Source organism: Apium graveolens, chromosome 2 (assembly GCF_009905375.1).
Source record: "Apium graveolens cultivar Ventura chromosome 2, ASM990537v1, whole genome shotgun sequence".
NCBI classification, from domain to species: Eukaryota; Viridiplantae; Streptophyta; class Magnoliopsida; order Apiales; family Apiaceae; genus Apium; species Apium graveolens.
Window position 1 is genome coordinate 25,618,017 of NC_133648.1, and position 23,283 is coordinate 25,641,299.

Here is a 23,283-nt window from a genome sequence, read left to right on the forward strand (position 1 = left end):
TCAAATGTTCAGGAAGTCCTTTTCCCACCTTGGTTGTCTTTGTTGGGTTGCCGGTGACCACTTCGATCTCCTCCGTCTCTTCTGCAGGGAAACATGAATTTTGATTTGTAGATTCAATTGAGTCGCGAGGGTCGATCTCGAGTATTTGGTTGACTCCTAGATTATCCTCCCCCTTTTTTTTGGGGAAACTGCTGTCAGGTAGCACTGTCTCGTAGTCGCCTGATCTCCAATCATTTCTCCGACGCCGAAGTCGGTGGGAAATTTCATCTTCAAATGGGAGATTGAAGTTATTGCTTTTAGGGCAGTGATTGTAGTGCGGCCTAGGATGGCATTAAAGCTGGAGGAAGCACTGATCACATGAAATTTAATGACTTTCCAAACTTGGCAAGGTGGTGAGCCAAAGAGAACTGGCATATCAATGGTTCCTACCACATGGACCTCATTTTCGGTAAATTCGTACAACGGTGTTCGAGAGTTTTTGAGCCGTCGATCTCCGATGTCCATTCGCGAAAAGGCGTGATGGTAAAGGACATCGACAAAACTTCCGTTGTCGACCAACATCTTTTTCACAGTATTATTTCCTACTTGGATTGTGATGACAAGAGCATCTTGATGACTCTCGATGAGCCCCAGATGATAATCATCATCGGAGAAGGAAATGACCGGGGTCGGATTCGCACGAGGGCGTTTAACTGTCGAGGGATTTCCGTTGAAGACTTCTCGAGCGTATGTTTTCCTGGAGTTGTGAGAGAATCCTCCGGAAGCTATTCCCCCGAATATGACGTCAATGACCCGATCCTCTTGATCTCGATGGTGACGTCTAGGATTGTCTTCTTGTTGTACATAATGTACTAACTGTCCCCGACGAATCTTTCCCTCTATGAGGTTGCTAAGTTGAAAGCACTGTTCTGTAGTGTGACCAGTATCCTCATGATACTCGCAATATCTGGAACTGGGGTGTCTTCCGACCTTCATGGGCCTCGGTGGTCTGTAGTCTAGCTCTGTCTTTAGAACTTCCAGAATTGTTGTCTTCTCTGTGTGAACTCTTTTTCTGGTCGAGTGCGGGGCTGCCAGTCCTTTTCCTTTCTTTCCCTCGGAAAGCGATCATCCACATGTAGTGGAGGTGATCGACGACGCTCATGGCGTCTTTCTCGCGCGGGAGATCGCGGGCTATAGCTACGACGACGTTCATGCCTTGAAGAGCGTCGGGGTGACTGAATGCAGCTCACTACTTCTTGTAGCATCATACGATGTTCGATAATTTGGAATGCTGCTTGGAGAGTTTTTGGCCTTTTTTCGAAAATTTCTTCTAGGAGTAATCCATGTCGTGACTTATCGATGTCTGTTGTTAAGAAGTTGACGGCCATTTGTTCAATTAAATCTGGAATCTCGGCGATCTCTTCCCTAAATCGGGTTAAAAAGCTGCGAAGGCTCTCACCAGAGCGTTGATGCATTGTCATCAAAGACGCTGTGACCTTGATGACTTTGTAGTTACTGGAGAACCGGGCTTGGAATTTGCTTTTTAAGGTTGCCCATGAGTCGATGGATCGAGAAGGAAAATTGTTATACCATCGGAGTGATGTGCCTTGAAGGCATGTAGAGAAAAACTGACAACGGGCGATTTCAGAGTGGCCGAAGAAAGCCATTCGTCCGTCGAATGTGTTGAGAAATGCCAACGGGTCTGAAGATCCGTCGAAGTGATCGAGGGATGGGGTTTTTAATGTCCTGTCGATGCGCTCTTTCTTGAGGACGAGGAATAAAGGGCTTTCAGGGACAATTTCGAATCCTGATTGATTCCTGATGATGTTATGCATTTGGGCGATTTCTTCTTGCATTTTGGCAAATTCTTCATGTGATATGGACTCTGTGGACTCAGTTTGGTGCGAAACCTTGGCGGATGACACTGTCCGCTATCGACGTTCACGTGGTTGTGAATAGGTCAACTCTGTCGATGGCTCATATTCATATTCTGCATCATCGTCTTCATCATAAAATTCATCATCTTGCTCTTTGTTTTGTATTGTTGTTTGTTGGAGCTCTCGACGGAGACGGTGAATTTCACGCTTTCGCTCGAGTTTGGCCTGCAGCCTCCGAGTCTCACGTTCTAGCAGTCCTAGCTCTTCATCTGAATTAATTGGTTCTTCTGGTTCTTCCAAATTTTCTTGATTTTGAGCATTTAGCTTTTCTTTCTAGTCTAAATGTAGTCTCATGTCGCTTGAGAAAACCTTCTTACCTCTGGAGGTTTGTATTCTAAAACGCTGATCTGAGACGTATTTTCTCTTCTTGTCTCTTTGACGTTGTATCTTTCAAGCTCTCCAGCTGATCCTCAGGAGGGCCTTCAGGTGGAGGAAACAAACATTTTGGCTTTAACGTCGACTGCTTGGGAAGCTCACAGCCATCGAAGGTCGAGGGGTCGGCGGCAATTTCTGCCGTCAACTCCTTCACTTGAGTTGGTCCGGCTGTTCCCGGATCAAACTCTTGCACAATCATTTTCCGGAGAGCAAGGGCTGGGTGAAATTTACAGGAAAAACTGTGATAATCAGATGTTATTTGAGTCAGACATTTGTCTGTTTTATTTGACTACATGTCAATTGTATCTACTATTTACTATATAAAAAGAAGAAAAAATCTAATAAACTCTCTACTGATTATCTAGTTCGAAAGGAAATAACATTATCTTTACGTGTAAATCTGTTCAGAATATCAATCTATTTGCATTCTGATATCGATGCATTTATTTGACATTGACGCAATCTGTGACTTTTGTTTATTAGAATGGTGATTTTAAATCAATTACATTTTGGTTAACAAGTTAACAAAAGTTTAACTGACAATAGTCAAATATATTTTTGTATCTGTATATATGATTATTGTTAAATTAGTTATTCTGAAGAATTGCTAATCAAACATACAACGTTTAGGTCATTAATCGATCAAATACATTTTCTTCCCAGAAAGTAATGTAAATATTTTAGAGCTTCAAATATATTCATGATAAACAAAGAGTGAACCAGTCAGTTATCTAAAATGTAAACATGACAACAATAAGATTATACTAATGACTGAAATGAGGTGATGGTCAACCTGTTTTACTACCTGAACTCTTGGAGCAAAGTTTGATAGTTGGAATCATGAACTTAACAATCAAATCTCTATTACAAACATGACATGTAAAAAATAATTATAGAAACTACACTGAGATGCTAAAGCTTCGGGAAAAAAGTCCGTATTCAGCAACATGTATGTCCTGTAAAGCTTACTCTTGTAGGAAAAGTAAAGATTTGAGTATTATCTTAGCTTATATTATGAGAAAAGAACATAAGACGGCAATGTTATTTACAGACCAAGCATTTGCTGCTTGTAACAGTTTCTTCATGTTTAAATTTTCTCTGCATTTGTTTCCCCCGACTGACCATCTTGATCGCTTGTTTCTAACCACTGCTCTAGTTTAGCTTCTCTTTCAGCCTTAAACTCATCAAAGCTTTTCGACAAGGATAATAAATTACTTGACAAGCCTTCCCCAGCCGCAGACACTACTTGTAATCCATTAGAAATCTTACTTGATAGCAGTGGTTCCTCAATTTTTATGTCTGGCATTGCTGAAGAGGTGCTGGGAACAATGAGTTGCAATGTTTTACCAAGAACAGATGGCAGACTTTCACCCTGCCCATGTACTGATCCATCAGAATCCGGCTGAACCCATTTCAAGCTGGTAGCTCTTTCTTTTGCTGACTTGAAAACGGTACTGATATAACTACTACTACTTTCAGCTTCTTGTTCTAATGGAACTTCATTACGACCCCAAGTGGCTGGACCCCAAGAGCTAGTTCTTCCTATTTGAAAAAGTGATTTTGGGTTGTCAATCAAGCCCCTTTTTGGCTGCTTTGAAGACATAATAGTTAAAGAATTTTTAATGTCTCTAATCATCTCGTCGACAATGGGAGATCCACATTCTTTCATTGAACTCAACATGACCATAGATTCCCCTGAATCTTCTGTATGCAGTGTCATCTCACGAGACTTGTCCTCCACACTATTTCTAAGACTAACAAGATTGGGCACCGAATTTTGAGTATGTTGCTGGACATAGAAAAGTCCCACAGAGGGTTCATTTGCCAAGTACTTTATCATCTCTGCTACGCATTCAGCTATCTCCACAAAGCCGTCGACTGTGGAGATATCATCCATGTTGGAGAAAAATAATTCATCACTGATTTGCCAAAAATCAAGCAGAATGTATAAAAGAGTCAGCTGGTTACACAAAGAGGGGATTTTTGAAATTTGCAAGCATCACTACAGTTTTTTCACGAACAAGAAACATAACAAGAGAGATGTAATAGAATATCACAGATTTTTAAGCTTTATTTTTTATATGGCCACTTCATTTTCAAATATTCATCACCGCTACATCTAGACTTTTAGACAGAAATATTTTGCAACTGGGAATTTGCTGCCTCAAAAGATCAATATAAATTTGTTCAGAAGGACCATGCACAAAATGAGCACATTTCACAAGGCCGTACTATACATTATTGTTTACCAAAACTTGAATCATCAAAGTAAGGAAGAGGTCAATAATTTAATTACAAAAATGGTGTTCGTGCAGATTCGGTTACTAAGGACATGTTAAACAGCATATCACTGCCTCTAATTGCAAAATCATTCTTTTATTAATTTGCACAATTTTACCAGGGAGACTTTTAAGGAACTTAGTCAGGTCTATAGTCACAATTAACTTACTTGAACATAGATCATAACTTCTGCGGCAAGGTTATATAGATGTAGAGATGCACTCTGACAAACTAACAATACCTGCATAACGTTAGATGGACAACAATTATTTGATATTCAAAGTAGCGAACAGATTATCAAGCTTCAAACTAATCTTCTGCAAACAAGCTTCGAACATGAAAGGATGAACAAAATCAAACATTTTGAATGAATTAGTTAGTAAATGAAATAAATAGATCTGTTCCCAACACGGATGCCATAAGACCAACAACAGAAGGAACTTACCAGCTCCACTCTTTTCAGGAAAAAATAATTAATGAAGATTAGACAATACCCCAAGGGAATTGCATCCGATAAAATATACAATGTTCAAAGAAGAGCGTACAGGCTACACAAAATGAGATGCAGAGGAAACTATTGTGGATCAAGGCCTAACAAAAATTTATCAACAAACTAACAAAGTCCTAGAGTTAAGCCTCCCCTCATCCGTGAAAGTATCGTCAACCAAAAGCAAAGGATATCTAGCGAGCTTCCTAATTGATTCTACCTTGTCATATAAAGCAAAGGATAAATAAGCTGTCTCATCATATACCGAACGAAGCAAATCTCACCACATCAAATGTCCAAGACATTTAACAAGTCAAACAAAACACAGTGCCTAAATCCAACTAAGTGCAGTGCAATTCACAAAACAAATACATCCTGTAAAAACCATGTAATGTTATATATTATTACTTGTGCATAGCCAAATTCTTATAATTGAACATAATCTTACTTGAAAATTGAGGAGTCTTTAGAAAATATCTAAGATTCTAGGATGCACTCCGACAGAGAAGACCCCTTCAGATATTTTGAAGGAAAACATTAAATTTCCTAAAAAGTGATAGTGTACTAATTCTAATTCTAACCTAGTGTAAAAACCTTGAACCATTCAAAGATACAAGCAACTTCTTAGACCAAGTTGGGGTGAATGAAATTGGAAGGGAATGGAGTGGATTGAAATCTATGTTAATTTTATTTCAAGGAACAAATTTTTTCATGCCTTCCTCCATTCCTTTACTAGCAATCTAAACTAGAGGTCAAACCCGCCACTTTAAAAAAAAATGCTTCATTCTTCTTTCTGCTCATTTTCCTTGCAAACTTCATTATAGCAAATTCACACTCCCTAATATTTGTTTGCTCTTCCCTCTTACATCCTTTCTTTCCCCTTTAATTTTGTCCACAATTTTCATTTCATTCCATTCCGAGCATTAATGAATTAAAAACCATATGCAATAATCAGTATAAATGTTCAACAAAGGATGCTAAGGGTACCATTCATTTAGAAAGAAAATTTTAAAAATCAAATTTATTTAGAAATTTTTAATCACACTGTTGAATACGTGACTATTCACAGTGACCTGTAGGCTAAAGGCACATTCTGACAAAAAGTATAGCGACCAAATCAGAAGAAAATAAAACAATAACGTCTTTCCATCAATTTCCACATTCAACTAAATTTAACCATAATAATTTTCATTGATACTTCTTTTATACACAGCGATCCTCAAAAGAAAACATACATAGGAACATGGAGGGGGTAGAATGGACATGAAACCGGAATTAGATTGTGAATAACAAAATGCATGCCAAGTGTAAAATTCAGCTCTACCCTGTATATTCAACCCAGCCTCTCAAATTCATCAAACAAATAAAATATAATCCCGCAATCCCTACATACACACATATCAGGTCTCCATTTTTCGAGAAATCCATTCTGACACCTTATAAATTTCAAATTGTTCCTACTTCCTATAGATATAAGCATAAAGTTCCTTTCCATATTAATATGATTTACAGTTAAAAAAAGTTCGCAATTTTCCATGACATCTAGTTAATATACTACAACAAAGATCCAAACTTGACATAAGAGCCAAGAAAGACAAAACCTTTATTAAATACAACATGTCAATTTACAACTAAATAAGAAAAGAAAGACATAAATATCAAACTTGAAAAGCTATCATTTCAGAAAAAAGAAAAAAATCAAAGCTTTTATTTTCTTGAAATGATTATGCTATTTTAATTGCAAACAGAAGTAGAAAACATGTGTGCATAATAATCATGGTGTATAGGATGAAAAACAGTTGGGATTGGTAACTTACAGAGAATTGTTGAAGAGCAAATGGGGTCTGGAGATGGAGAGAAGATTATGATGATTGTTCTTGAACCTAGTCTTCTCAGATTGGTTGTATCCTCATTGCTGCGATATAATTAATCCTTTTAGAAGGGTTGTTAAAAACAAGATTTAAAAACAAGATTTATTACGGGTCATGGAAATTTTTTACGCCCCTGTCCCAATTTATTTATTTGCTTTTATTTTAAATATATCAATTTATTGTAGGAAAATTAACAATTAATATTCACATATTTTATTGAGTTATATTATTAATATATAAATCTTTTAAAAATGTCTACGTATACGGAAATTTCATAAATATATTTTTTGAGAAATGTTTAGCTCATCTCAAAGAAAAAGAGAAATACATATTTGATGTTAATAATTATTATAAAAAGTTTATTCTCAAATAAAAAATGAGTGACTCAATATTTATGAGGGTTAGAACATATGAATTGTATTTAATATTTGTTCTAACAATCAAAAATGCTAAACTCTCACGTGAAGTTATAATAAATAACTTAAAAAAATTGTGCGATATACAACCCTCACCAAAAAAATGAGTATTATTAAAAAAAATAAGATCAAAGTTAGGAATAAGACCTTGTAAACAATTCACCAAAGAAGTATGAAGTAAGAAGGCCAACTAACTAACAAAAGAGGGAGTATAACTATCTATCGAAGATAGATAATAATCTAAATATGTAACTAAAATTTGAGAATAAAATTCATAAATATGTATTTAGGAAAATTATATAAATATATAATATATTTTTAGCGGTGAAGTTTTAGTTTTTTTAATCAAATTAATTAGGTATAAAAATATCCCATACATTCATATTAAAAATATATTTACACTCACGAAATTTAGGTACATACGAATGTAAGAGCATTAAACTCTTAAATTTTTAATAAAATAAGTGTGAATAGTTAAAATTAAATATTTTTAAACATACTTTTTACAAATGAACAAATCAAAAATTTAATTTTGGGATTTTTTTGGTAACAATGATCCAAGTTACAAATTTTCTTTACAGTTTCTAAAATGATTTGAATTAAAATTAGGTTTTGTATAAAGTAAATATAAATGTGAATTAAAAACAAACTTCAAAATATAAAATTTGAAAACAAATTTTCACCATAAAAATAAATAAATAAGCCTCATATTTATGGTTATAAATTTCGGAAATCAGAATTATTCGGTTGATTTTTAACTTTGCGATTTATCCGGCGATTTTAAAAATCAGATAATTTATTGATGATTTATCGAAAATCGGTCAAATTAGACAAATATTTTTTGACCGATATCAACGATTTTTGAAAAAGTGGGCGATTTCTATAAGCATGCTCAAAGTTACGTAATTACAATCATGGTTATAAAAATTGCCCGAATTTTTAAAATCAATGATTAATCGTTTTAAATCGATCAATTTTATTAAATTTAAATAAATTATTCGTCCGATAGATCATAAATTAACTCAACCAAATGGTTTCTATTTCCTAACCGAAACTCCCAGGTGCTATAAAGCCAAAATATACAAACAAAACGATAGAAATTGTGACGATGGCATCTGCACTCACCACTCAAAACTTCATCTCCCTTCTCTCTCTAAAACATTACACTTCCAACTCACCCAAATCTTTTGTACCATCATCTGTATCTATTTTCAACACACCCCATGTATTTAAACCCACGCTTCTCCCAAGAGCATCCTCTCAAGGTTTATTTTCTCACCCATTTATTTTTCCTCTTTAACTTTCTTGTTAGTCGTTATTTTTAGCAAATGTGGTTTTCACCATTTACATAATTACATTACACTTCTTAGCATTTGGCTTTTTTAATGCGTCCGTAACCAAATTAAACATACCAAGTATATCCCGTTTTCTAATGATTTGTGCGGGTTATGCACACTTCAAATGTTAATTACACTAATTAGCATTCGGCTTGTATAGTTTTTATGTACATATATAGAGTCTGCTCCACCTAAAATCGTGTTACATGCTAACTTCCAACCGGTGACTAGTTGTTACTTGTTAGAGAACGAATCACCGGGCTTAGTTGTACAATTTACCAAAATATAGGATTATGAATAATGGATGAATGTAAAGAGTTTTAAGTTCTCATTTTTACTTAATGCAATAGTTTAATTGAGTATTCGCGGACTCGGGAATGTAGAGATATAAAACTATAATTTATATATGTACATGTATATTTGGTGTTCACCAGAGAAAATAAACTTGTATATTCTTCTCATCAAATAAAAGATTACAGGTGATAGTTTAAATAGAACTAAAATAACAAGTGGTAGCATTAAACCAACAACTCCTTCCTATTATTTCTCCACTAATAAACCTAACTGACTACTACTTCCACTACTAATCCACGTACTAATCCTAGTGCTACTTATTTGACTTATTCAAATAAATAAAACAATAACTTAAACATATAATTTAGATTAAAATCCCAACAATCTCCCCCTTAATCTAAATTTTCCTCAACAAATACTAGCAACCCGTATGGTTTTTAACTTAGTCCGTGTGGCTTTCAACTTTTCTGCCCGTTTGGCACTTCAACATAACCCGTTTGGCCTTTTGTTTGGCCGTCTGGCCTTTTATTTGCCCGTCTAGCATGTCTTATTTGCCCGTCTGGCACACTACCTCTGTCTATAACAAAGCTGGTTCATCATCATAGTTATCTCCTATGAATCCGCCACCTCGCCACCACAAGATTTTAGCTCTCCACTAGCAGAGGAATTGCTTACTCCTATGCTTACTCCTAAGCTAATCTTCAACTGCAACATATACAGCTTGATTCCCATAAGATATTCCTATTTGCCCATCTGGCACCACTTGGAAATTGACTCGTGTGCAAGCTGAACCTGCATCACAACTTAGATACCTGAAACACACAAAGCTTATTTTGATAACTCAAATTACCATATCTAGAGGAAGAATGAGTGTCGTATGCACTTATATGTCCAGCAAAATGACCGCTCCCATAACTAACGATAAGTACATGGGTTTTCATATTCAACAAGAGTATAGCCACCATGCAGGAGCATAGGCTCGGATACCAAGTGTAGAGATATAAAACTATAATTTATATATGTACATGTATATTTGGTATTCACCAGAGAAAATAAACTTGTATATTTTTCTCATCAAATAAAAGATTACAGGTGATAGTTTAAATAGAACTAAAATAACAAGTGGTAGCATTAAACCAACATCTCCTTCCTATTATTTCTCCACTAATAAACCTAACTGACTACTACTTCCACTACTGATCCACGTACTAATCCTAGTGCTACTTATTTGACTTATTCAAATAAATAAAACAATAACTTAAACATATAATTTAGATTAAAATCCCAACAGGGAAGTAATGAGGATTCGGATATATGAATTTGGTCGTACAGGGAGGGACCTCGGCTCTGTATAATTTTTTTGCTGAATGGCTCTGTGTATATTTATTTGGTAAGAGTCAAGGTAGTGGTATATTAAGTTTTTTTGGGGTTAAAAAATTATTTGAAATTAGTAAAGTGGAAGTAAATTTGTAATTAGGTTTTATTCATGAAATTGTAGCTAACAAAGGACGATTTTTGTAAATAATAATTATTTTTATTTGAAGTATATGATGTAAATGCAGCTATGGACAAAATGGATGTAATTTTATGGGTAATGAATACTTGAGTGAGGGTGCAACATTGATATTAAATATTTTTGTAAAATGTTTTGATTTTTTTTGGTGGGTGTTGAATAATATGTCATCCAATTAGGGTTTTTCTCTAACAACTCAATATTTTAGATGAGTTGGTTACTTAACCTGGTATCAAAACTAATTCTAGTGAGGCGTCTAGAATTTCAGTCCTCCCACACCAATTTGGTTATTTTTATTCTATTTGTTTGTATGTAAAGCACCGTTTAGTTTGGCGTTAGGGTTGGTGTCCTCTCACCGAGTATTCGAAGCAGGGAATGTTTGTTTCCTACAGATATAAGTGGAGGGAGCTGTGCTTACGATAAGTTAATTGATTTTCTATTGACCATTTCAAGTGTTACTTTTACCCTGCCAGTCATTAGTCTAATTGTTAAAGAAACTGAAGGAACCATTTAGCAAAAGGATTGAACAAAATTTAGAGGTTGATTTTGAATATAAAGGATCCTGGGAAGTTCTTTTACTGTTTACTAATAATTTTATTTATTTTTTATTAATTTCTTCACTAATCATACAGCAAAACCAATGGAGTTGTTTATTGGTGTATGTACAAGAAGTCATATTAATGGTTTCCTGTCTTCTGTTTAACCTTATTTTTTCTACTTTCTTCACCCATTTCTTGCATAACTCATATCGTATTGTCATTGAAATAGAACCCCACTACTGAAAGACATTATAAGTTTCATGCAGCCCATATAAGCTTGAACACACTTTAGCAAGTGATAACATGGGTTGAGAAGCAAGGTGGCTGCTACACACATGAGAATATGAGGTGGATCAAGTTGATGCAGTGCATTTCTGTGAGCAGAAAAAATACGGATTTCCTACTCTTCGGGTTGTCCAGCTTAACGCAGTTCTTGTGTCCTTGTAGGCTGTAGCAAATAAATAAGTTTTCTCTTTTAGCCTCTAAGTGCTCATTACCCTGCAGTAGTTCCCAGCTTGATAGCACACTTATTTTCATTTTATATACTTTCTTAACACACATATACGATTTAATAGGTTCTACTAGTGATCCACATATAAGCACTAAAATTCAGTTTTGATTTATTCCTTAGCCATGCCCTGCAATTTACCCACAAGTTCTAACAGTTAATATAGTTATGTTTTGCGACTTTTGATTTAATGGTGGGATGGAATGAGATTAATGGACTTTTAGGTTCTATGAACTTCCCCTATATGTTTATTATAAAAAACAAGATTTTTACATTATGATTTTTCGTAGTAATTATTCTAATTCATTTGGTTTTCTCAAAAATTACTAAAAATTTACATTAAATTTGTGTTCTTTTACATTTAGAACTTCCAGATGAGTTTACCGAAGATTCAAAGTTTGTTCCTCTAAATGCTGAAGATCCTATATTTGGTCCACCTGTAAGTTTTGGTTAGTTTTTTTTCCAGCCATTACCGGTGTTACCTATCAACCTAATGAGATCATTAATCCCACTTTTCTATTTTGTTTTTTACAGGCATTATTGTTATTGGGATTTGAAAGGGAAGAATTTGCAAAGGTAACTTGGTGTATTGCCATTTTATGACTCTACACCACTTGTGGAAATTGATTTAGAGAAATTGTTATTATCTATGAAGAGCCATCTTTTGCATTATTTTCGTGAATGAAATATATTATCCCTATATGTAATTGAGCGTATGTGAGATTTAATCTATAAAACTAGTACCAAAAGTAAGAACATCTCTAAGAGCCTCTTTAACTTGGCTCTTAAGTATGAGTTTGAGGAAGCTGGATTAAAATGTTGCTCCAAGCGATTCTGAGTGGCTTTTCAAATTATCTCTATTTTTAAGAGGCTACCACCCATTCTAAAGTTTTTTCTATAATAAAGTCCCTTTCTCTCTCGACTACCCATTGTACTCTTACTTAATAAAAGGTACTTTTAATAACAATAAAATATTTTAAGGGTGAGTAAAAGGAGTGTTGTTGTAGTATATACTAAGTTACTAAGAGCCAATTTTTTTTATATTAGAGACTGTTGGAGATGCTACGAGGGTTTTATTCTCTTCAATTGCAAAAATTAACATATTAACTATCTTATAGTTCTTAACTTGGATATTTCTCCATTATTTTGAGTTGCAGTTTGATTTTTTTAACAAGGTGCTTTTTAAATAAAGAAAGATAATTAGTATAAGAAGTTCAATTTGCCTATTGTAGAAAATATAATTAAGTGGTAACTACTAAACAGTATTGTTTAGGAAAAGGCCTAGTTCATTGAGTGTAAATTATATGAAATGCATATGGAATCATGTCCACCCGTAATTTAGAAATAACTAAGTTCTAATCTGTCTAATGTAGAAAATATGCTTATTCAACAAATGTGCATAGTTCATTGACTAAGTGACCTTTTTGAACTAGACCTTTATTTGTCCATCTTATAGGTACAAATGCTACTTAAAGAGTTGGAAGGTGAATTTTTAAAGGTATAAGCTTTCTAATCCTCCCTCCTTATGTTTGTAATAACTCGTAACATTCTCTATTCTGTTACTTTGCATTCCCACCTGATCATATTTCCAGAATTTAAAGAAAAGTTCTGGATGTACAGAAGTTCACCTTTCTATCTCATATACTAGAAATATCTTGAATACTATTCTGTTTCCATAACTTTACCACTAAATATAAGTTTGAATTATATGCAATTATGCATGCTGAGAAATTTTGATGGGTAAAAAAGTCAACATTACCAATTTGAAGAAACTTTAAACAGTACTTCGATGATTTTTGCCACTATTTTATCTATTTAATGAGGCCAATTTATATCTAGTAGTTTTGTGATATTCCAGAGATCGTTAAGATCTGATCTTCCATCTTCCTTACCCCACATTGATAATTGTCAACAATGCCTGTACTGAAACTTACATGAGTAAATACTGAAGACTACAGTCCTTATGCGGAATGTAGTGAAATAATATTGCAGATTATTGTTTGCACTGAAGACATGATTAGCGGCTCACTTTGGGATGCTATCAATACTAAACAATCCAATCCAGAAGCTGTGAAGGTGACCTTTTATGTTTTCTAGTAAATTCCTATTACTTCGCTTATATACAAGATATTGCTAGTACCAGATGTTACTTCATGCCAGAAAAAGAGTCCTCATTTGCCACCTAGCCAAACTAAAGGCTCATAGTGAATCTAAAAACTTTAGCATAATCTTCTTTATCAAACAATTTGTTAGTAACATACTTTTTGGCTTTTAGGATATTTATGGACAGAATCGTAACTTAGAGGATTGATAATTACAATGACAGAGTAGTACAGTTTGCCACTGAAAAGCAAACTAATTGCTCAAGCGGCTTAGAAAATTACGGGCAGTTCAGATTCTCAGTAAGGTATCCAGTCTCTACTTTTTGGAAGGATAGATTGGTAATGTTTACCATAGGTCATGCAGTACGACTGGCCAAATCTCCAATTAATTGTATCAATATGCTATATGTTCCGACTTCCGGTTGACTTATTTGCGAATAACATGGGGATACTTTATGAACAGAATGATGTAGATGTTTAAGTCAATCACGCTTATTTCATGGTCTATCGAGCATGGGTCTCCGACATAGCTTTAGAGATTAGAACTTGTTAAAACATCAATCACTTGACACCATTTTATCTTATTGGTTATCTACTCGATACAGGGGATACCTCATACCTTCATCAATCATTAATATCCTCTCCAGTCTCCACCTTTTAGAGTGTTTTTACTAACTTTGACCCATGTTTTGCTTTAATGGCTAAAGCAGTCTATTTAATTTTGATCTGAATCTTTTAATCAAATTTGCAACAGAAATAAAACTCAAACATCACATTCTTCTTAGTACACGGTTAATCGAGAATTTTTTTTGGGGAACGTGGCCTCATCTGAAAATAAACAATATATGTCACATCATGGATTCATGGGCACGGGCTTGAGTACGGAGATAGTTCTTTTGTTTTATGACACCATTATGCTGCAAGGCAGAATGTCCCTGCAGTTCTTACTTTTAGTAATGAAAGGGAAGACATGACAGTAAAACGGTAGATATGTTCGAATTTTGGTTTTGAACAGGCCTTTTAATTACTGTTTAAATGGGAAGATAATTTGCTTTAGAATTCAACAAGTTTTCTAATTATTGACAAGTCCACCTTAAAAATATTTCTGAAATCCAAATGATGTATAGGTCAAGAATTTCTGTCCTAATTTAGCTTGTCTATTCTAACTTAAGCATAATTCCTCCATTTGCACATAGAGTTGCAGGTAACATTATCATGTCGAGGAACGTTTTAATTTATGTTTCTTCACTCTTATACGGTGTTTAAACTTTTACAGGAAAATCAAAATATAATAATTTTTACAAAGAATAGCATGAGGAAATTCCAAAACGTTAATGTGTAACATATGGATACTGGTTAACGATCTACTCAATTTTGTCACTACTTGGTTAGCTGTACTCCCCATCATAGTGTATATATTTGATATTTATAGCACGAGCTTTAAGATTCGGATTAAGATTCAGAGAGATATCTTGTGAAAAAGATCAGTAACCGTATAATAAAGTTGGATGGAAGTTAGATGAGGTAGCTGAGATTTTTCTTGTGAAGGGTCAAAAATTCTTTTTGCGTTCAGGAAAACTTTTACTATGTAATCGAAATAAGTTTTTACACATGGTCATGGAATGTAGAAGTTCTTATCTAATGTAGTAGAAATCAAAATTTATCATTTATTTTGCAGGGTGTAGCATCACTCCCTCGAATTTGCTTTTTATCTGGCCTAACAGGGGAGGAAATGTTGATGTTCATTGATGCCTTTCCAGAATTTGGTATAAGCAGTTTTATCTATAAACTGATTACTTCACTAATTCAGAAAAATATTTTAGTTTTATCATATGATTAACAGGCTGACAGCTTGTTGATCAGCTTTGAGATTCAAGAGACAAGTTTCAGTAATGCATGACTCCAAATTTTATTGCTTTAATGTTCATGGAAGCATGTCCAAACTAATGCTAAAAATTCGCATATTACTAATTAAAATTTTAGGATCAGAACATTGTGAACTTTAAATAATCGTAGATAAGCTTAGATTTGAATGACTGTGCAATGCATACCGATTACATTGTGTTTCCACTAATTTTCAGTGTTTATTTATTTTTCCTGATGGAATTCTTTTGAACTATTCATTAATGCACACCGTCCATACATGATAGCGTCATAGATAATGTTGTCTTATATTTGATTTCCCATATATTTTTCAGTGTTTAGTCGGATATTTGATTTCCCATGTACGTATGCGAGTATAGGTGATGATATTATTGTCGTAAACATATGTTTCTTTGGTTGTCTTGTGTCTCTAAAAGCTGATAATCTTTCTACCATTTGCTTTTTTCAAGACTATGTTGAAGATTTTAACTGTAATTTTGCATGGAAATACGCAGGCATAGAACCTCCTGTATTTGCAGCTCTTGTTCCCAATAGTGCTGATAAACTTTTGAAAGAAGTAATGGAAGAGATCATGGGTGATCATGAAATGATGGTATATTCAGATATCTCTACTTGAGTAGTTCAGATGGATCATATCCTCTTGCAATGTAATTTTATCATTTTACTAAATAAATTTCTAATATTTCTTTGAAGTCTGCAAGACAGTTGGACTGAAATGGTGATTTACAAGGAGAATAGTTCCAGAGGCGGAAGTTCCGAGTAGTTCGCTTATACAAATTTTGTTGTCATGTGTAACTTTACCTGTCTTCCGAGTGCTGTGTGCATTAAGAACATACTTTCATCCCATTATGTTGGTAAATATTCACCAAGTTTTCGATCCACTGTTAAATTTGAATAGTTAATAAAGTTTTTAATATTGTTTCTTTAGTGGGACATTTTTAATGTAAATATTAAAGTTTTATCTGTTAAGTATAAACGTGTTCAGTACAAATTTTAGTGGGGGCATATCAAATCCAACACCCTAGAGTCATAGTGTCATACAACTGGTCTTTGTCCAAAATGTTGCAGTGTTGTTGGATGATTGATGGTGGGTGTTGAGTCAACCCTCGGGTAGACTTGATTACTTTTGGGTTTTTAATTGCTTTTACTTTATTTATTCTTGGTTGTTGATTATTCTTGTTGTTGATCTGAATGTCATTTTGGGTTAAAAAATGGTTTAAAATGTCATTTTTTAGAAATTATAATCCAAATTATTATTTTAAAACACTACATTGAGTAAACGTTTAGAAAACAATCCAAAATTGTATTTTTTTTAAAATTTTTTCAATACCACACGATTCATCAGGTGGCTTTGCGTGCTCATTTTTTTTAATTTTTAATGTGCAAAACGTTATATGACGTAATATTTGGCATTAAAACGCTATACACTACATCATGTAGCGTTTTGACCCAGAACACTACATCTCACGTTTTATATATATTGTTTTTTTAAAAGATAATTTTAAAACCAAATAAAAAAAAGTTAAACCCTAAATTAATTAAAAAATATTTTAAATCATTTCTAAAACCCAAAAAAGAATTGATAATCTCTAAAATGTTAAAAATTATTAAATAAAAATGGACTCCAAAATTTAAAATGTGTAATTTAAAGGTTACATTTTTGATTCCTAGGATTTAGGGAGGCCGAATAAATTAGAGTTTAGGCTCTAAATCCTAAATCTGTGTAACTTTTAATATTTTTTTTATATTTTTAAAACCCAGAAGGGGATTGATGAAATCTAAAATTTTTAAAATTGTTAATTAGATGTATCTTTTGTTTATTTTTTAAATATTTTTAAAACCCAAATGGAGATTATTGAACCCAAAAAAATTAAAAATTGTTAAATTAGGGTACGTCATTAAATTTAAAAATATTAATATGAAAAAGGGCTGTTGAAAATATAACATTAAGTGATATTTACGACCAAGATGATACACATTAAAAAGTAGAAAAATAAAAAAAATAAAGTAAAAAGCTACACCCATGTAGTGTGGTGTTGGTACTTTAAAACGAAGTAGCGTTTTATCTTATTTTCAAAGCGATATAGGATAATTCGAGTTAAAGTAATATTTTGAGCCATATTTTCAGAAAATGATATTGAAAGATATTTATCTTCAAATAGTGATATTTGATCCCCTTTTCTTCATTGTTATTATTAGTGGGTGGTTCAAAATTAAGTTGAGTTTAGCTATGCCGGACCTTTTTTTTGGACAAGTAGTTGTCTCAAATATTATTTTTTATAAGTTGTCTCAAATATTGTTTTAGAAGTTTTAGGCAAATTTTGAATATATTAATATTTTGCTCAAATTTATTAATAGTTGTCTCAAATTTTTGCTCAAGTTTTAGGTAAATGTAATTTTTCTTTTGTAATTTTAAACTATGTAGTAAGGGTGTTCACGGTGCCGTGTGGTGCGGTTTGGACCAAAACCGCAAACCGACATAGAAAAGAAAATTAGGATCTGAACCGTTACCCGAATTCGCGCAAGTGTGTCCACACCCCGCAAACTTACTTAACGGGGAACTCATTCAAACCGCGGGTGCGATTTGTCCAAATTCTCAAACCGCAACCGCACCGCGTAAATTTTAAACCGTGCAAACCACAACACAAAAATGCGGTGCGGTGCGGTGCGGTGCGGTTTAAGCGGTTTAAAATATTTAATAAAATAATAAATTTTAGTGCGGGTGGTTTACAATTTTCAATACATCAATAAATGAATTAGTACATAAGTTCCAAGTTGAATATTACTTCAAAATACAATTTTAATAAACCTGAATCATGAACTACAATTTTTACTTTTTTTGCATACATCATATATAATTTCAAATTATCTTAGTTATTGACAAAAAAATAATAAACGTAACTCTAACCATCCATTGTAAACTGTAACATTGCTATATAAATGCTTATTATATATATTTGTTTATATTATAAAGAGACAATAATATTATATATATTTATTTATTAAAAAGCTACAATAATATTATATATATATATATTATAATAATAATATGTAGTGCGGTACGGTTTGAACCACGAGAGCAAATACCCAAACCGCAAATCGCACCGCACCGCGCGGTTTGATAAAAATGCAAACCACGACTGCACCACGAAAAGTTTAAACCACGCGGAGCGGTGCGGGGCGGTGCAGGGCGGGCGGTTTGTGCAGTTTGATGAACACCCCTATTATGTAGTATGACTTTTGAGTCATACAATTATGTAGTAAAATGTTTTAATGTTGTTGGGTGATAAAATATTAATGTTGATTACTAGGTCAACTTATGGGTGAACTTGAATAATTTGCAATATTCTCAAATTTATTATTTGTAAAATGATTTGCAAAAGAAGCCAGAGTTACATGTAAAACTAATTTTAATTATTAATGTGGGTATTCTTTTTGTTAGAATATATATATATATATATATTATGGTATTTTTGATATTTAACTTATATTGATTTTCTAAGTTCAGACATGTTTTATAAATTCTAAGTTCATTGTAATAAAGTTTTACGTTTGTAAATCATAATGTAACGTAATATGTAACCGAGAAAATATAACTCGACATAGAACATAAACAGATAAATAATATTAACTGTGAAGCAATGGAACCCTGAAGATAAAGACTGGATAAATACAAAGAATCAAAAGATAAAATTAATGTTTTAAGTCCGTAACCATATTATGGAAATATATTCATTAATATGTTCAAGCCTCCGTGAAGAATAAAATGTCAAAGGACTTCCAGTATCTATGAAATGTATTGATTTTAAGTATTGAAGGTCAAAGGTTCAGTAATTAAAGCAATGAATAACCAACAAAGTTGTATCAGCTCGGAATTGTAAAGAGATTGAATTAAATCAATTCAGTGCTAGTTGTTTGTAAACCAGACCAGTGCACAAAGTATCAGCACATCAGAAAGGAATTAATTTGATCATGCATAAGAAATAATGTCGTTACAATTTAAGGGAGTACAAGAGACTGGATGTTTTGTCTTAGTAGAAATAGTCACAAGTAAATTAATTGTCCTTGTGGTCGCAACCTGGAGGTTTTGTTCTAGGGGATCAATGCTTTCTATATGTCGCAAGTAAGGAAATCATTCTAAGGCGAAATACACTCCAGTGGTCGCAAGACATATATAATTATAAGTCAAATAACTCTCCTTGTGGTCGCCACCAGAAGGAAGTCAACAAAGGCCATCACTTGCCTTGTGCTCGCAAGTAAGGAGATTATTAACGAAGGAAAAGAATTCTATCCTGTACTCGCCAATAAGAAAATACAAATGCAAGGTAAGTCAGGATCCCTGTATGCGCAAGTAAAGAAGAAAATCTAGGGCAATGTTATTCCCTCTGGTCGCCAGTCATGTGTTGGTGAAATTCATTGAATCAAGAAACAAATATTTTGATTTGTGTGGCTAAAAACATGCCACCTGTCCAAAGATTTGAAATTCTATATATAGAAGCAAAATGAATTTATTCATTGAGTAATCTTCCTCAATAACCGACTGTATTTTTACAAAGCTCTATTGAAGATCATTTATTAGCTTGTAAACATACTGTTATGCTATTAAATTTATTGTAGCTAATCATTTGATTGATTAGATTGTAGAAAACTCAAGGTTTATATTAATAAACCAATATATTTCTCTAATTGTTCTGTATCTATTTTGATTCCGTATATATAAAGAAGAACTTGAACCGAATCGAAAAAGATTATAGGTATCAAATTCAACCCCCTTTTCTACGATACTTTGGGACTAACAATTGGTATCAGAGCTTGTTGATTGATATACAAATCAAGATCCGGAGAAAGAAACAAGTTCTTGAAAGTTCTTGAGATTTTTTAATTTTCAAAAATTCTCAATCTTGAAATTTTTGAATCTTAAATATTTTTAATTCCGCCATGATGATTAACAACCAGAGAATTGGAAGTATCAAGGTTCCCCCATTTGATCGAGAAAATTACAACCTATGGAAGAAAAAGATGATGCTGTTTATTAAAGTTTCGAATCCATTATATGTTGGGTTATTACTGAATGGTCCTTATGTTCGGATGGAAGTGGTTGCTGAATCGTTTACCACTACCGGTGCTAGAATTCCTTCTACATCCACTCCCAGGGATCCGTCAAAATATACGGATACTGACAGGGAGCTGATAAATCTGGATACAAGTCTTCAACTCATAATAGTGGAATCGACCGATAAAGATATGAGTCATCAACTTCTAGGAGGTAATAATGCAAAGGAAATGTGGGAAACCATTGAGCTGTTATTGGAAGGTACTGCTGAAGTCAAGAAAAATAGAATGGATATCCTGATGACTCAATATAAAGCCTTTAAACTACAACCCGGAGAACCACTGTGTTAGATATATTTGATAATATCATGACTAATGTGATTTATGTTTAACTTACAGATCTTACTTAAACAGGACAAATCAGTACTTAACTGAAATCAGCACTTATACTGAAGTCAGAACTTAAGTCATCGGTACTTAAGGTTCAGAAGATATTTATCAGAAGATAATATCAGGACTTAAAGGAAACGTTCAGATAAGGAAAGCAGCTGATTCACATGAAGATAAGATCGAGACAAATATAAGAAGAGATATGCATGAAGAAGAAATTCTATGAAGAATAGAATACTTGGAAGAAAAGATATCTGATTGATATATTTTAGGAAGCAAAATTATATTCCATATCAATTAGCGATTATCTTGTAACTGTGTAGTATATAAACACAGACATAGAGTTTACACTATAAGTGTTATCATATCGAGAAGATTATTTATTGAAAACCCTAGCAGCTCTCGTGATATTTGTTCATCACTAAGAGAGGACAGTTCCATACTGTAACAGAGTTTATTGTTTTGAATAAAGTTTGTTTTTTGTTACTTGAGTTATTAAAGTTCGATTTGATTGTGCTATACACTGTATTCACCCCCCTCTACAGTGTGTGTGTGACCTAACAAGTGGTATCAGAGCCTATCTGTTAACACACAAACAGTTTAAGATCAAAAAATAATCATGTCTAAAGTAGAAACTCCAACTAAGCCCACCAAAACTGAAGAACCTCCAAAGACACAAATTCAAAGCCGATATGAGACTATTAGAGTTCCCATATTGAGACCATCTGAATATCCCATATGGAAGGTGAGGATGACCATGTTTCTGGAAGCTACAGATCCAGAATATCTTGATAGAATCAAGGAAGGGCCTCACAAACCAACCAAGCTCGCTGTTGCAGTTGCAGGTGAAGCAGCAAAGTCAGTTCCAAAAGAAAAGAGTGACTACATTGCTGAAGATATCGCATCAATTGCTAAGGATGCTAAGGTACGACACTTACTGCTTAGTGCTATTGATAATGTAATGTCAAACAGGGTAATAAACTGCAAGACTGTAAAGGAGATATGGGATGCCTTGGAAACAAGATGTCAGGGGACTGATACGATCAAGAAGAACAGGAAGACAATACTCACTCAAGAGTATGAACACTTTGACTCAAAGGCTAATGAGTCATTGACTGATTTATATGATAGATTTGTCAAACTCTTGAATAATTTGTCACTGGTTGATAAAGAGTATGATCTTGAAGATTCAAACCTAAAATTCCTGTTGGCTCTTCCTAAAAGCTGGGATTTGAAGGCAACAACAATAAGAGACAACTATAATCTTGTTGAAACAACTCTTGATGAAATTTATGGAATGCTCAAGACTCATGAACTTGAGATGGAACAAAGAAGCAAAAGGAAATGAGGGAAGTCAAGGACAGTTGCTCTTAAGGCTGAAGAAGAATCCCCCAAGGCAGCTACCTCAAGGAAAGACAAGGGTAAAGCTCTCTTCATAAAGTCTGATACTGAGTCATCAAGTTCTGAAAGTGATGATGACTCAGAATCTGAAAGCTTGCCTGAGACGGATGCTGATGAAGAGATGATGAAGCTGTGTGCTCTTATGGTGAAAGGAATCACAAAGATTGCATACAGGAAGTTCAGGAAGGGAAAGAAGTTTTCCAGGAAAGGCGCAAGTTCTGATAAGAAGAATTTCAGAAAATCTGAGGGTAGAGGAGGAAAGTCTAACATAGGAGATTATACAAATGTCAAATGCTACAACTATGGTGAGAAATGCCACATATCTCCTGATTGCAAGAAAGTGAAGAGTGACAAAGGCAAGGCTCTTGTCACAAAGAAGAAAAGCTGGACAAACACCTCAGATTCTGAAAGTGAGGAGAATTATGCCCTGATGGCAAATGCTGATAAGGCAAGTGCTGAAAGCAGTTCTGAAGCTGCTAAATTAAAGGTACCTCAAACTACTTATTCCTTTCATACTGATGATATTAATGAGTTGAGAAGATATCTTAAAACCATGTTCATTAGTTATAGAGATCAAACTTTAACATGTGAAAGATTAACTTCTGAAAATCTTGCTTGCAAAAAGAGGAATGATTATTTAGAAAAAGAGTTAGTCATGTTCCATCAAACTCAGAAAGATAGAGATGACGCTTTCTATGTAAGGGATGAAGTGCTTAAAATGAATGAATCTCTAAAAGCCGAGTTAGAAAAGGAAAGAGAGATTATCAGGAGTTGGACTAACTCTGGCAGAACAACTCAGAATTTGTTAAGTAGTGAAAACTGGAAAGAGGGCTTAGGTTATGGAGAGGATAAGAATGATAAAGGAACTGTAGATATTAAACCTATAGTTGTTAATCAAAAATCTAAGTTAAAGCCTGT

At 33.8% G+C, this 23,283-nt stretch overlaps 2 protein-coding genes across 5 annotated transcripts; one reads left to right on the top strand and one right to left on the bottom strand.

Annotated features, from left to right (window-relative positions):
- Positions 1 to 3,243: 3,243 nt before the first annotated feature.
- On the bottom strand, positions 3,244 to 7,015 carry LOC141707155 (uncharacterized). 2 transcript variants are annotated; one of them, XM_074510174.1, is made up of 3 exons: positions 6,876 to 7,015; positions 4,741 to 4,812; positions 3,244 to 4,169 (listed from the first exon to the last, which is right to left on the bottom strand). In XM_074510174.1, the coding sequence occupies exon 3, from the start codon at positions 4,129 to 4,131 to the stop codon at positions 3,379 to 3,381; it is 753 nt and encodes a 250-aa protein (XP_074366275.1). In that variant the 5' UTR covers positions 4,132 to 4,169; positions 4,741 to 4,812; positions 6,876 to 7,015; the 3' UTR covers positions 3,244 to 3,378. The 2 variants fall into 2 exon arrangements, with proteins under 2 accessions (XP_074366275.1, XP_074366274.1); XM_074510173.1 differs by having other exon boundaries at positions 3,244 to 4,210.
- A 1,407-nt stretch (positions 7,016 to 8,422) lies between these two features.
- Positions 8,423 to 16,449, top strand: LOC141707156 (uncharacterized). Of its 3 annotated transcripts, none has more exons than XM_074510176.1 (8): positions 8,423 to 8,610; positions 11,911 to 11,975; positions 12,071 to 12,112; positions 12,993 to 13,034; positions 13,529 to 13,612; positions 15,317 to 15,404; positions 16,017 to 16,114; positions 16,216 to 16,449. In XM_074510176.1, exons 1-8 carry the CDS (start codon positions 8,454 to 8,456, stop codon positions 16,234 to 16,236), a joined length of 597 nt encoding a protein of 198 aa, XP_074366277.1. In that variant the 5' UTR covers positions 8,423 to 8,453; the 3' UTR covers positions 16,237 to 16,449. The 3 variants fall into 3 exon arrangements, with proteins under 3 accessions (XP_074366277.1, XP_074366278.1, XP_074366276.1); XM_074510175.1 differs by having other exon boundaries at positions 8,426 to 8,610; positions 11,902 to 11,975; XM_074510177.1 differs by lacking the exon at positions 13,529 to 13,612 and having other exon boundaries at positions 11,902 to 11,975.
- The last annotated feature ends 6,834 nt before the right edge of the window (positions 16,450 to 23,283 follow it).